The sequence below is a fragment of the Lycium barbarum genome, chromosome 9, assembly GCF_019175385.1.
Source record: "Lycium barbarum isolate Lr01 chromosome 9, ASM1917538v2, whole genome shotgun sequence".
NCBI classification, from domain to species: domain Eukaryota; kingdom Viridiplantae; phylum Streptophyta; class Magnoliopsida; order Solanales; family Solanaceae; genus Lycium; species Lycium barbarum.
Window position 1 is genome coordinate 99,212,601 of NC_083345.1, and position 15,383 is coordinate 99,227,983.

Genomic DNA, 15,383 nt, shown 5'->3' on the forward strand with positions numbered 1-15,383 from the left:
CTATAACTAATTGCTAAACTATTGCTTTGGTGGTAATTTATGGTAAAAGAAACTAAGGTTGTGTCCCCGTTAGATAGAATGTATGATCATGGGTATTGATCTTGATATACTTGTAATGGATCAATATGTGAATGCACTTAATCTCTAGGCGAATCTCTATTATCTTCCAATAGATAAAGATTATATCTTTCTATGATTTTTCCAAATATAAGAAAGTGATAATGAAGAACGATTAATCATGCCAAGTAAATTCTTCTTATTCCTAAGTGAATTTATTAAACAAAGTTTAAAGCTTTGAGTTCTTGTTAATTATTCTTACCAACCCTAATTATTTTCCCAAATAGATTAGGGTTTATGGCTTTAATCAGTGTTTGCAACCATTAATTAAGAATGAAGAATGAAGAATAACTAAACCCTAATAATCCATTAATTGTATATCAATCACAAACCTAATCACAATACACCCATCATTGGGTTCACAACCCTAGTAAGGGAATTTAGTTACTCGTGACAAAGAACAAGAAATAAGAAATTGAAGAATTCATAATTGCTTACTTTAGAATGAAAAAGAAATGAGAATACTTGAATTGATGTTTGAATCTTCAAAAACTAGAGAGAATTTAATGTTCTAAGTCAAGAGACAAAAATATAATGAATGCTCTCTATTAAAAACCCTACAATGACTATTTATAGGTTTTGGAAATACACAAGTTACAGATTTGCACTTTGGTCCCATCATGGTGAAATACGGTCCGTAAACTGGTTTACGGACCGTAAAGTCAGTTCACGACCCAGTCGTCCTTCAGTTGTGACTTCTTGCTTCTTTTGAAATACGGACCGTAAAGTGATTTACGGTCCGTAAACTGCATGGTCGAATTTCAACATCCAACACTTCAACTTTCTGCCAGATGCTCAACTGGTTAAATACGTGATGGAATACGGACCGTAAACTGAAATACGGTCCGTAAACCTAGCTCGTAAACCACCATCTTCTCAGCTTGACTTTCTGGTTCTGTTTTCCTTTAACACGACCATGGAATACGGCCCGTATTGTAGAATACGGACCGTAAACTTCAATTTACGACCTGGTTCTGCACTTCAACTGTGATTTTGCCGAATCTGTTCCTTTACCTGAAAAACACTAAAAACCACGTAAAATCATATAGGCTTGCTTAAAAACAAGTAAAACTTATAGTCAAAAAGCATCGATTATGGCGTAAAATCACGCCACATCAAGTTCCAGTATCCATCATCTCTGATAGAGGATCACAATTTACCTCCCGCTTCTGGAAATCTTTTCAAGAAGCATTGGGTACACGAGTAGATCTTAGTATGGCATTTCATCCCCAGATAGACGGGCAGTCTGAACGTACTATACAGATCTTGGAGGATATGTTGAGAGCCTGCGTTCTTGATTTTGGAGGTAGTTGGGATTCTTACCTACCCTTAGCTGAATTTGCCTACAATAACAGCTTTCAGTCAAGCATTGAGATGGCTTCATATGAAGCCTTATATGGAAGGCGGTGTCGTTCTCCTATCGGATGGTTTGAAGTGGGAGAGGCTAATGTATTGGGACCAGACTTGGTACAAGAAGCTATCGACAAGGTCCAGTTAATTAGACAGAGGTTGCTCACGGCTCAAAGCAGACAAAAGTCTTATGTGAATAAGAGAAGAGATTTAGTGTTCACAGTTGGGGTCAAAGTTTTCTTGCGAGTCTCTCCTATGCAAGGTGTGATGCGATTCGGAAAAAGAGGTAAATTGAGTCCGAGATTTATAGGACCATATGAGATACTTGACCGCATAGAAGAAGTGGCTTATCGTTTGGCACTTCCTCGTGAGATGTCTTTTATCCATCCAGTGTTTCATGTTTCTATGCTAAGAAAATGCATATCAGACTCTTCTCGTGTGCTTGAAGCACCGACTATACATCTTGATTACAACTTGACGTACAAGGAGGAGCCAGTGGCTATTGTTGACAGACAAATAAGGAAGTTACGGTCAAAAGAAATTGTGTCCGTGAAAGTCTTATGGAGAAATCATACCTTTGAAGAAGCTACTTGGGAGTCCGAGAATGATATGCGAGCCAAGTATCCCCACTTGTTTCAGTCTATAGGTATGCTCTTGTTTTAAATTCGGGGACTGAATTTCTTAAGGTGGAGAGAATGTAATATCCCATATTTAAGTGTAGGTATTTAAGTAATTAGCAAAAAAAAATAGAAAAGAAGCAAATTGATGTAAAGACCAAAAAGAAAAAAGAAAAAAAAAGTCAATGGGCTTAGCCCAAAAGAGGAGTCTGACGTGAAAAACAAAATAAGGGTAAATGACCTGAAGTGTAATTCCCTCAATTTCAAAGATACAGAATGTGAGCAGTTAAACAAAAAAAAAAGGTTTGGCAAAGAAAAATCAATGATTCACTTCCCAAACTTCTTCAAAGTTTGTTAAAAAGATCTGGCATCTACTTGGAATTGAACTACCACGATCAAAATTCAAGATAACAATATATTTTATTTTTTTCCATGATTATCATTCTAAATGATGGATGATTGGGGTTGGATTAACGGATGTTGGTAGAACTAGAGCATAGTCGGACTTCCAGTAATTTCCTTAAATTGGGTAAACAAAGAAAACAGAGAATGTTTAAGCTAAAGGATCACTTCGGGTTTGGGTGTTCTAAACTAGTTATGACTTAGCCTAAATATAAGGATTTAACACGAGATTGATATGATGTGATTATAGATTGATCGAAGGAAGTCATACGGGTTGCTCGAGGTGACGAGGTTGGTACTTCGACACGAGTACTGTGAGTAGTAATCTTACCACAAATTGTATTTTCATAACCTGCATGATTTATACATGATTTTGAAAATAAGATGTGTTATCGATGCTTTGCAATTGCATGTGGGACAAGTCCTTTACTTGATATGGTACCGAACAGTTTACTTGAGATGTTTACCGGTTATTCTAATTGTTTTCACCGTTATTAGATATGTTTTACCGATACTTGAGATATGATTACCGTTTCTAAAATGAAATTGCATGATTTGATAAGAATTGATATGCCGTGTATTATTTTGAAAATGCTTTATATGAGTATTTGTAGTTTACAAAGAAAAGTATTAATGGGAGGAGACTTTGAAGGATCCCGTAGCTAACGGCGGGTTCATTAGACCTGGTGCACCTTGTATTTACAGATTACAGTTACAGCCCTCGCTAGCGGGAAGGTAGAACTAGCATACATGTACCATTTTCTCTCGAGCAGGGACCTATAGTTATATTTGACTCCTTTTATGAAGGGGTACACATGATATAGATTACATGATCCTTTCTTGGAAACCTCCCAGATATAAGAGTTGATATGACAGTGTTTATAGAGTTTATTACTGAATTGTTAAATGATTTCTGCTTACATGAAAACAGACAAGATTGGTTATTGTTATCGTTTTTCCAAAAAGGGCATTTATTTCATGATAGTTATCGAATATTATATAAGCATGTTTTATGACTTGTTCCCAATAAAAAACGGTTGTGGTTAAGTATTATTACTCACTAAGAAAGCGTCTCACTCCTCGCTATTTTTTTTACAGAGACCGCACGTGATATTGGTGAGGATTACGGTAACTAGAGAGCACGAGTTGAAAGTTTCTGGTGAGCCCCGCACTTGTTCGCGTGGGCGAAGAGTCTATTATTTATTATGATCTTTTCTTTTGAACTCTTAGAGTTGCTCCACAGTCATTTGATTTGTTTTATGAGTATTCTTTATTTATTATAGACTAGTGACTAGTATTAGATTTTTTTTTTCCGTATTTCAGAGATATTTTAGTATTATTACATTGAAAATGGGTTGACTGAGGATGGTTGCAGTTAGTTTGGTTGAGATTGGTTATTTCTGTTGTTGATTTTGAGACAGGAAAGTTTTGGGTAGTCATAAAAACAGGGAAAACTCTGCCCGATTTTCTGTAAATTCTCGTTAAGGCTTGCTTTGGGAATCCTATCCCATAGCGTCGGTCATGGTCCTAAATTGGGTCGTGACATTAAAACATTTAGAAAATGATTACAAATAATTGATTTAAAACCCAGTAAATCAAATGAGTTGTCGTAGAATCTCGAACTCGAATCCGTAAAATTTAAATTCTGAATTCGCACTTTGCTAACCAACCCTTAGACGAATGAAAAAGTCACCTATTATTTTTTGTGAGTTTGACCTCTGGTCTCCAACGATATTTATATCTCTATTTGATTTTATATAATATTTATTTCATTTTCTTAATATAAAAATAGTCTGGAGGAAGATTAGTCTAGCAAGAAAGCAATATACTTAGAGGGATGTTGACCAAGCAAATTAAGATAATTTTTGGGTCATCTATGAGCCAAATTGTTCAAATTCACAAATTGAGTATGATATATAATCCTGTATCTCAAGCAAGCCATTGTAGCTGTATACCGTTGTCCCTCAAGTGTAATTAGTTTAGGTTCTTGGAAATTAGTTTTGATAAAATATATAAGCATGAAAGAGAAATAGATGTATCCCTATATAATTAATTAGGATTTCAGAGGAGATGTCTTCTTCTAGTAGAAGACATTAACAACTTGGTAAGAGGCGGAAAGAAGTTAAAAGTTTACTTGCGCCCGGTATTAAATTAAGTTAAAAGGGAAAATGACGCTTTTAGTCCCTGAGTTATCGTATAATTTCAATTTTAGTCCCTATGATATCCGACTAAGCACTTTTGACCTTCAATTAAGTTAAGTGTGCAATGTTAGTCCAATGGCTAACGGATCTGCTGAAACTAAACAGAGCGTTAGTTGTTAGTAAGGGTATTTTAGGTAAAACACATACAAGTTTAAAGTGTCACAGGTAGTTTGGTTGGAAACAAGTATTCCACCCTCCCATCAGTGGCGGAGCCATAGTATCGAAGACGGGTTCGGCCGAACCCACAAACTTTTGTTCAAACCTTATATTTGCCTTAGGAAATTCACGTAATAAGTATAAATTAGTAATTTAGAACCCAGCAACTTAAAAGGGTTTGAATTCAGAACCCACAAGCCTAAAATTCTAGCTCCACCTTTGCCTCCCCTAGGGATAAAATAACACTACAATCCCGGGATAAATAATCTAGTTATACCGCGATTTTATCCCAATCAAATATGAGATAAACTCATCTCAAATATAATCCCGGATTATTTATCCTTATCCATCGTACCAAACGTGTCCTTAGGATATATATGATATTTACACGTTAACTGTTTGGTTTCAATAAACACATACATAATAATTATAGTCAACTGTATTAATTCTTCTTTTTAGCTCCGGATCGTTACACTTCCCAAGTGACAGGAATAAATACATCATTCACATTAGGAGCCCGTTTGGATGGGCTTAAAAAAAGTGACTTTTATGTATAAAGTGCTTTTAGAACTTTTAAGTGCTGAAAGTTATTTTTATAAGCAGCAGCAGCAGCCGCCGTAGCAGCAGCAGCAGAAGCCAATCACAGAAGTCCCAGTTCCAAATGAGAAAATCATCATTATTCTGACATGAGATTGGATCAGAACGGCTATAGGTAGTATAGCATATAACAGATACGAAACCAATTGAAAATATAAATAGGTTATTGCCATTCATCTTTCAGAAACTTGCACAAAGGTAGCGGAATACTTGGCCAGAGTGATCCCAGGGGCGTAGCAATGTATGTCGAAGGGTGGTCAGTCGAACGAGAAGTACTTCACACCGTAGATTACTGCATAATTATGATAAAGGGACTAAAAGCACATAAATCAAAAATCCTGAAGAACCACTCAAAATATTATCTGCGTAACAATGTCATTTTGTAATTAAATTAATAGTAACTATCCCTTCTTACTGATAGAAACATATCTTGGCCTTTTTTATGGTTTTCTTGACCTCATAGAAAGAATTAGGTTTATGTATAGACTATCCTGAAGCAATACACCAATGTTAAAGGATTTAGCTCTTCCCTAACTCCAAGACATTTAACAATTGACTGACTATCTATAACTCTAAATAACTGGTTTATGCATGATATGAATTACGAATATCAACAATTACAGAGCATTTGGCTGCAGTTTCTTTTGCTTAAATGAGAAAAGCAAGTACTAAAACGAAAATGAAATAGTCCAGACACTATTCAGCTCAGAATCACACTGGAAGATGGACTTTTAAAGTAGCTACTATACAGCAAAGATGGAATTAGTCTAGAATGTGTAGTTCAAAGGCAACTATCACGGTACTGAATACAGATATACATCACCACCCAGACTAGTACATTTCTATATGTTAAAACACAATGCACTTTGACTGTTATTCATGCAGATATATCCACATGTTTGTGTTTACTGCATTAGCTAAAGGCCTTTGTACTTACCGCAAATCCATAGGCTATAGTGAACTAAAAGATACAAGAAATCTGTTGTGTTCAGTATACTAATCTTATCAAATAGAGTTATTATTTACTTAAAAACCAAAAATATTTATCGCGAAGAATATTAAATTAAAAGCTTTCATGTGGATTTTTTTTTTCTAATTATCCAATTTGTGAATATCAAATTTACATATCATGCAGGTGACATGTAGTGAAGTTGTTGTACAATTTAAAATATGTCGGACCAGTCCTAGAACTACTTTTTTACAACCGTGGTTTCCGGACCAGCTTGCGTGCACCTCAACTAATTTAACGAGCACAGGTACTGGGTAATTCAGTCCACTAGTGCTTGGAAAAATGGGAAGAAATTACCAAACACACCACTAAACTAAGAAATTTTAGCAAAAAATAGTTGCAGGTATCATTATCCCAAAAAAAAAATCACCAAATAATACTAGCAGATTCCCTGTTAATACAATATTGAATCACCTTCGACAACAATTTCAATCCTTAATATCCACGATAATCAATCAATTATTTCAAAAGCGCATTAACAAAGGTCGGTTTCAAACAAAATTGTTCAAGCAATGCTACACACGAAGCAAATCAAAAATGAAAGGTCTCACTGATTACACTGAAAAATTGGAATCTGAAAATCGCACAGTACCTTTATCGACAATATCTCAGCAACAGAAGAAGCAATTTCTTCGAAACCAACGAACTTAGATACGAAAATGAAAACACAAAATCAGTGATTTACAACGAGCTTATCATCACTGATTCTACTGAGAGTTTCAGCGTAGAAAAAACACAAGTATGCAAAAAAAATCCACATGTAAGATGAAATAAAGCTAAATTACAATTTGTAGAGCAAAATCAAAGAATAAGGAAGAAGAATACCTTAGATCAGTAGAAACTTGAAGAACTCAAGCAATTTTCAACATTGATTTTAGATTTACAACCTTACATTTTTTAAGAACTCAGCGATTCGGGGAAATTTTAGAGAGAGAAAGAGAGTAAGTGTGGGAGTGAAGAAAGTTCTGGGTTTGGAGGCTGCGTTGTTATAGAAGATGATGAACAGATCGTGGAGGCTACGTTGATGTAGAAGAAATGAGAAACAGATCGTGACTTTTAGGGCTTTAGGTGAGAGGGTGATTTGGGAATTAAAATAAAATATAAAGGATATAAAAGTAATTTCAATGGTTAACGAAAATGGCTTTAAGCCCTCCAAAAAAAAAAAGTTAAAATTTCAACTTTTCATTTTTTAGTGACTTTAAGCACTTTATGACTTAAAATAAGCACTTTAAATTGGTAGCGAACGCTACAATAAGGCTTATAAGTTGGCAAACCAACTTATAAGCCCATCCAAACGGGCACTAGAGCATACTTTCCTTTAACACTATTCAAGAAGCTTTCTTTCTTTTTTGTTTCTTTTCTTTTTTGTTTTATTCAAGAAACTTTCTCTCTTCGATAGTATCTAACCTTATTTGAGCTAAACTTCATCCAATGATGAGATGAAAATTTAGGTAGAAATTCATAATTTGAGTGTATTTCGCTCTGGTTGTATCAATTTTTGAGTTCTCTGCTCAAGTTTTTCCCCGATTTAAGCCAGGGTTCTTATGGTAAGTTCCATTGCTTAATCGAGCTCCAGTTCTTCGATTTTGGAATTTCTTGTTGGGATTCTTCTTCTAGATCGATTTGTTACAATTTTCTTGGAAAATGGGTTGTATGGAGTGAATCAGTAAACGTATCATATGTGATTTTGGTGAACATATCATTTTCCACCATTTGAGCTAGAAATTGAATCTACCATTGCTGAGAACTTCAAGAATCTGGGTTAGAATTTGATTCTGAAATTTTGTGTGAAGAATTGTGTGGGTATTTCAAATTAGTGTTGCTATAAACTTTTTGAATCTCTAACTGAAGATTGAGAGCAAACATAACTGATCATTCTCATATGTGATTCTTTTTTCTATATAGCTTGTGATTTCTGTGAAAAGTCGGATTCTTTGTTGACGTTCCAATGATACGATTTCTAATGTATCTTTTGCACTGGAAGATGCGATTTTCAAGTGTTGGTTGGTCTATTCTTTTTAGATTTAGTTTGAATTGGAAATTTCTTTCCCTAAAAAATATTTGGCTCAATAAAATTTGTGAAAGCTCTTCGTAAGCTATTAGATAGCTTTTCGTAAACAATAAGATTTCCAAAATCTTTTCTTGAAGGAGAGAATCAAATCGAATCGACAATCTTCTGAATTTTCCTTGGCATGTAGGCGATCTTGTCTGCCCCAATTTCAAAGGAGGAAGCTAATGGACTACTCGTATCCACTGCAAGATTTATCAACTCGTGTTCTGTGGAGAAACTACAATTGGCTCCTGAAAAATGTATTAGCCTCAACTTCCGAGAAGTTTTCTGAATATTCAGGTCTATCTAAGTTATACTAAGACATGTCAATTTGTGGTTGCAATTGTATTCATTTGTAGAAGGTTTACGGATCAAGTTATGTTGCTGGAAGCACCAATTTGTGACGTGGCTCCGATGCTGACTGCCGTTCGCAAACTACAAGTCTCCTCTCAACAGTTGATAACTATAAAACTGGTATTTTTATCCTTATGAATGACATATCTGATATTGATCGTTTCCCCAAATTGTTACACATAGCATGCTCTTTTTATGTTATTTTGCTCCATTGTTTTATAAAGATAGTGTTAATGATCATTTCTTAAATGGAAAAGAACATTATACTGATGCAGGAAATTAATGTATACATGTTATAAGTTGTAAAGTTGCTCTTATCAAGTTCACGATTTGTTTTAGGAGAGAAAGTAGAAGAATCTTTTTTAAGAGGAACCTGTCGGAACTAAGAACAATGTGTGTACTTCTGATCTTCTAAGAACAATGTATGTAAATCTGATTCCATTGACAAGATAAAGGCAAAATCAACTCCTCTGTGGCATGCTGCAATGCACCAAACTTATAAATCACAAAGAGTAATTTAAGTAGATATTAAAATTGCACAGAAGTGCAGAAAATAAATTGGTAGTGCTTAGTTGGTTCTTGATGTAAAAAAGAAAGAAAGTCTATCAAAATTATGATTATGTGATAAATGTAAACAATGAATCTGAAAGCATAAAGTGATTGCAATTTAAAAAAGAAAATAAGAACATTTATCCATCTCCATGTAACGACCCTTCCAGTCGTTATGGAAAATATAGGATCACCCACCAAATAGAACGAGCTAATAGAAACTCAATTGTATAAGTCTAAGAACTGAAAACTTGACTTGTTTGTGATTATTTCTTGATTGTGTTGAGTCCATCGGGGGGAGGGGGGGGGGGGGGGGGGGGCTGACCTAGGAAATTAGAACTTCGTAGGGAATTTCGAGGCCACGGGTGAGTCCGTATGGTGTTTTTATATCATTGTGCATGTTTTGTTTGTGTTTGTGAGGCCTTGGATGAAATGTTGGGTGGTAGAGTTGAAAACCTGTGAAATTAGCGAGCATACTGGTTCAGTATCACTGCTGCAGCGGAAGAAGTGCCGCTGCGGCGGGACCGCTGTAGCGACCAGCCTCTCGCCGCTGTGGTCAGTTGGATTTTTCTTTATCCGCTATGGCGGGCACTGGACCGCTGTAGCGATGTCACTATAGCGGGAGCAGGCTCGCCATGGCGAAGGGAAGTAGTTGGTGAGGTCAATGCCCGCTACAGCGGGACTGCTGCAGCGACGGGTGGACCGCTGCAGCGGTGGACGGGGATAGAATGTCGGCTTTTAAACACTTAGTTCAGAATTCTTTATTCATAAAACTCCAAAACAGTTCCCCATAAGCACCTAGGGCGAAATTCCAAGCTAGGGCAAGAATATCCTTGAGAGGTAAGTCTTAACCATTCCTTCCATCATTACGCTTTCATCTCTATGATTATCATCCCTTTTATGGGTCTTCAATGGTGAATTGGAAATAGTAACCCTAGAACTTAATAGACTTTCAATAGTTGATGGGTTATGATTGTTATTGTGTTTTTATCATCTAATGGCTTGGGATATCACTTTTTAATCAAGAATTGAACCATTAGAGACATGAACTAAGTGAATTGAGACTTAGGGTTTCATAAAAATGGTAGCTTGACCATGGAAACTGCTTGTAATAGATGTTTGATTAAATGACCTTGCAGATTGATAGTTGGAGGTTGCTAAGGCCAATGTTAGGCTAATTTACACCTAGAAGCTAGAAATCTTTCACCCATTGGAATGGGGCTAAAGGGAAAGGTGTTCTTTGAATTGATTTTGTGACTAGAGTGATTGTGACTTATTTCACATTCTAATTGCTAGACTTTGAGCGTTCTGAGGCTTTACGGAAGGGAAAGGCTGTAGTGGAGTAATCTGCATTGTTCCAGCTCTACCCTTTTGATGTCCTTTCAAATGACATCCATCAACCCCTATAATAGGTCTACATCCAGCTAAGAATCCTTGTTTAAGCGCTGCATAACAAATATAGAGCCTTAATAACCTTTTCTTGCCTTTATCTGTTATTTTGGATTATCATCCAGCTTCAAGATACATGTGGTCCCTGGATTACTTCTTCGTAGCTCAGCACAATAGTCCCAAAACATGTTAAATTGTTCTTCTTTAGTCCCAGTGATCAAGTCCATTGCTTTTCTTTTTGCCCTGCAAGATGATATCTACTAACTGTACACTTGTGAGTTCTCATCACATGAGCTTGAAATTCTTTCATACCCCAGCTAGGATTGATCCTAAACTCCTCTTCGTACTTCTTAGCCAAAAATCCAGAGTCAATTTTCATGTTATCTCTTTGGTTACCGCATGAATGATTAGGGCCTATTGTCTTGATCTTGAAAGATTCGTGTTGATTAGCCTTTGATGCGAATATGAACCAATTGCAGCTTGACACCTTACAAATTGTTCTGGACCTCCTAGTTTCATTCTTTAAAAACTTAATGTCTTTTCTCTGCTTCATAGCATGTACTTCCACTACCCATTTAAACTCTTTACTATTACTAAAAATCATATCAATCTTAAATTCAAATTTGGGATCCTCCAAATCCTTGCTTGGATTAAAAACAATGGATCCTTTAGGGTTATCATCATCATCAGAATCTCCTTGCAAGCTCATTAATTCCTCGTCTGATGAAACAAAATCATCCTCTTGAGTGTGATTAGGAAACTCTACAAGCACATTTGAGACAACTCAAAAATTCATGCTTTTCTTAGTTCCATAAACCTAATTGGCTTTGGTTTTTCCTTTAATAGCAACTGACTCTATAATAGATTCATTGGTTTGATCTAGATCATATTATCTTCTTCCACAGGATAGTCAGAGCCATGGAATGACTCACAATCTTCACTTGTAGCATCACTATCATTATTTTCTTGTATGACATTCACATCTGTTAAGCGTTCTTCACTTTGTAGTTGGCATCATTTATATCATAGCTCTGTTGCTCTTCATTTGTATGCTCAACAAATATTTCCACTACTCTATTCTCTGTTAATTCGTAGATGAGGCTATATATATATCTGAATCAGTTGTTAAGAGTCTTATACTAGTCTTAAAATGAGGTCCAAACTTAAACCAAAATTTTACTTTTCTACCATCCACTTTCAACTTTTTCATACGTTGTTTCATCTGAATAATAGAGTTTTCATCTCCCTTACAATAGTCAGAGTAATCTATTCCTCCGCCTATATAATCCATCCCTGGCTCAAACACCCACCTACCCATATAATGCAGCTTAATTGTAAAACATATCTTGATCCTCACCTTCATCTGTAAATAGATTTAAAAAAGGACTCTGCTTTAGTTTCATTCAAATAAACTAGATATGGATTTTGTGGAAAGATGGGGGTATAAGTTTCATCGAAACCAAGTAAATATAGTATTAACACATGAGCATATACAATCATGAAAATCAGAATCATCTGTAAAAATGTTTTAAGTTCTTTTTCAACACTTAAATTATTTATTCTCCACAACTGTTTACTGGTTGTTACCTGATCAAAAGCAAAAAACTGTTTATTGGTTGTGTTTAGTTAAGGAAACTTTTATTGACTTACCTCTTAATGGGATATTCTTAGTGTGACTTCAAACTTTTTCATGGATTATATTGACAAGGTATTTTATCACCAACCAGAGAAGATGAGGAGAAAGAAGTTCATAAAAGGAAGGGGTATCGCAGAGAAAGTTACAGTGTGCCAATGCTTGCTTCAATTGGGTCTTGCAGCTATAAGTATTGCAATAAATACTTTCGTATCAAAGAGTACAATAACTACTATATTGTACCTTTGTGCTTCTTGACATAGTCATTTTCCAAATTAAAACAATTTAAATTATTATTGTAACATAGACAAAGATGACATCTTCCTTTACAATATTCAGATCTGAACTCTTACTAGTAGGAGTTCAATAAGACGATAATTGGAAGATTTCAGAGAGATATAACTCAATTGAGTTCGACAAATTTATAACAAACAAATATTTTATTATCATAGCGTTCCTTATGATTCTCGAAAAGGAATCCACTTTCGGAAAGAAATTCCATTGTCACAGACCAAGGATTATCGAGTACTTTTGATATGTGTAGAATTAGGGCATGCAGAAGTGTGTTTTTCCAGCAGTTTATATCGCAGAAACCAGAATTTTTTAAATACCTAAAGTACCCTTACTAGCCACTAACGCTATGTTTAGTTTTAGCAGATCCGTTAGCCATCGGATTAAAATTGCGCACATTGCTTAATTGAAGGTCAAAAGTGCTTATCGGATATCACAGGGACTACAATTGCAATTACGCGATAACTTAGGGACTAAAAGTGTCGTTTTCCCAAGTTAAAATAATGAATACATGACATTTTTTCTTATAGTTTTATCTCTTAACCATAGTGTGTTAATACACTTTTTACCTCACTATTTATGGATTGTGTCACAACCCAACCTATGTGGGATCATGTCCGGTGCTTAAGTGGGCTCACCCGCTCATAGGTGAATCTAGAATTTCTAAAACATGGATTCACCACTAAAAAAAAGGAGAAAATGTATTAAGTGGAATTGATCTCTAGTTCTTTAAGTAAATAACTCAACCTTCAACCAAGTGCATCATTTAGTCATTCTTGTAGTATGGGTTCCATTATATAATATTATACCAATTTTAAAAAATATATTTAAAATATATAGTTATACGGAGAGATCATGAGTTCACGTGCCCCAAAATTAGTATACAAATTCGCCTCTGCACCCGCTGAGCGATCCTGCTCAACAATCAACACATTCAACTTGTGGTCATTTGCGTCATATCTCAAACATATTATGACTCAACAATCAAACATATTATGACTCAACAAAGGTAAAAAAAAAATACTCAACTCAACAATTTAACCAATACAACGGTAATTTCAGAAGCAGAAATTCAGCAGCATGGAGAAGGCAATAGTTTTTCAGATTGATCACTTGATTTCCATAGCACCTGGTGACAGCTTAGAGGTGATTTATAATGGAAACATCATACAACAGGAAAATCTCTGCATATTCAAGATGTTGTAGAAAGGAAGCAGTTCTGATACAATATTTAATCCTGTACTTTTTGTTTCTTTGTTTTCTTTTGTTTCATTTGGAATTCTTTCTGTACATACTTGATCTGTTTTGAAATAAATCACCACAAGCATGGCTATGTGGTTTTAGAGGGGGAAAAAACCAATACAACAGTAGCAAAACCTTATCGTAAATAGGTATTAACCGGCTCTCTTGAGTGCTCTCTCTCTCTCTCCAGTTACTCCAGTACACACTTGTTGATGTCAATTTGTTGAATGAGTTTCTCAAATTTGAGACTTATACAATTAAATAGAAAGAATATTGATTTTACATCCCTAAAGATATGCTATTCCTATCCTTGAATATCATTTATTCCTAGCTGTAACATCCTTGTAGATATGATATAATCATTCCTACATATCTTCTATCTCTATGTATGGAAAGTTAAATCTGTATAGATATTACATATTTATATGATGATAATCCTAATATTAGTAGACACAACCTGAACAGATATACATGATCTAATCATTATGCTTACATCCCCCCAAATTGATGTCGGTGAATCAAGAAGCATCAATTTGCCTACTAGAAACTAATGACGTTGCCATGTCATGGATTTTATGAACACATCAGCTATCTGAAAATTACTAGACACATGTGGAAGAGTAATGACTCCCTTATCTACAGCTTCCCGGATATAATGATAGTCCACCTCGATGTGTTTGGTCCTTTCATGATAAACCGGGTTAATGGCAATCTGAATGGCACTTATGTTGTCAGCGTGGAGCGGAGTAGGATTAGATTGAGGAAATCCAATCTCTGCAAGTAAACCACGAAGCCAAACAATCTCGGAGCAAGCAGCAGATATGGCTCGATATTCAGACTTTGTTGAAGATTTTGAAACGCGAGCTTGATTCTTGCTCTTCCAAGATATCAAGGAATCCCCAAGAAACATGCACCAACCTGTGACAGAGCGGCGAGTATCAGGACATCCAGCCTAATCAGAATCACTAAATGCATCAAGCCATATTGGAGAACCACTAGAAAAGAATAATCCACAAGTAGATGTTCCCAAGAGATATTGAATGATGCGACGAACAACCACCAAATGTAGATGACGAGGAGCCTGCCTAAATTGACACACTTGTTGAACTGCAAAAGAGATATCAGGCCGAGTAATAGTAAGATAATTTAGGCTCCCAACTAATTGCCGAAACAAAGTTGGATCAGGAAGAAGATCTCCTTCCTCACGACGATACTTTACATTCAATTTCAATGGAGTATCTACCGAGGAGGATTCTTGAAGACCAGCCAAAGAAATCAAATCCTAAGTATATTTGTGCTAGTTTAAGAACACACCTAAAGAATCATAATGAACTTCCAACCCCAAAAAGTATGCAAGAGTGCCAAGATCTTTCATATGAAAAGAATCCTTAAGTTGTTGCTGGAGGCTAGTGATTAATAAAGAATC

General features: G+C 35.6%; 1 protein-coding gene and 1 long non-coding RNA gene across 2 annotated transcripts; both read left to right on the top strand.

The window, feature by feature from the left end:
• Nucleotides 1-1,734: 1,734 nt before the first annotated feature.
• Nucleotides 1,735-5,508, top strand: LOC132612061 (uncharacterized). The gene is made up of 2 exons (XM_060326406.1): nucleotides 1,735-2,113; nucleotides 5,447-5,508. The coding sequence occupies exons 1-2, from the start codon at nucleotides 1,735-1,737 to the stop codon at nucleotides 5,506-5,508; spliced, it is 441 nt and encodes a 146-aa protein (XP_060182389.1).
• Nucleotides 5,509-7,730: 2,222 nt separating this feature from the next.
• LOC132609143 (uncharacterized) lies at nucleotides 7,731-12,870 on the top strand. The gene is made up of 4 exons (XR_009570711.1): nucleotides 7,731-7,996; nucleotides 8,648-8,759; nucleotides 8,859-8,973; nucleotides 12,500-12,870. It is a non-coding gene; the product is annotated as an uncharacterized LOC132609143 (long non-coding RNA).
• Nucleotides 12,871-15,383: the final 2,513 nt, after the last annotated feature.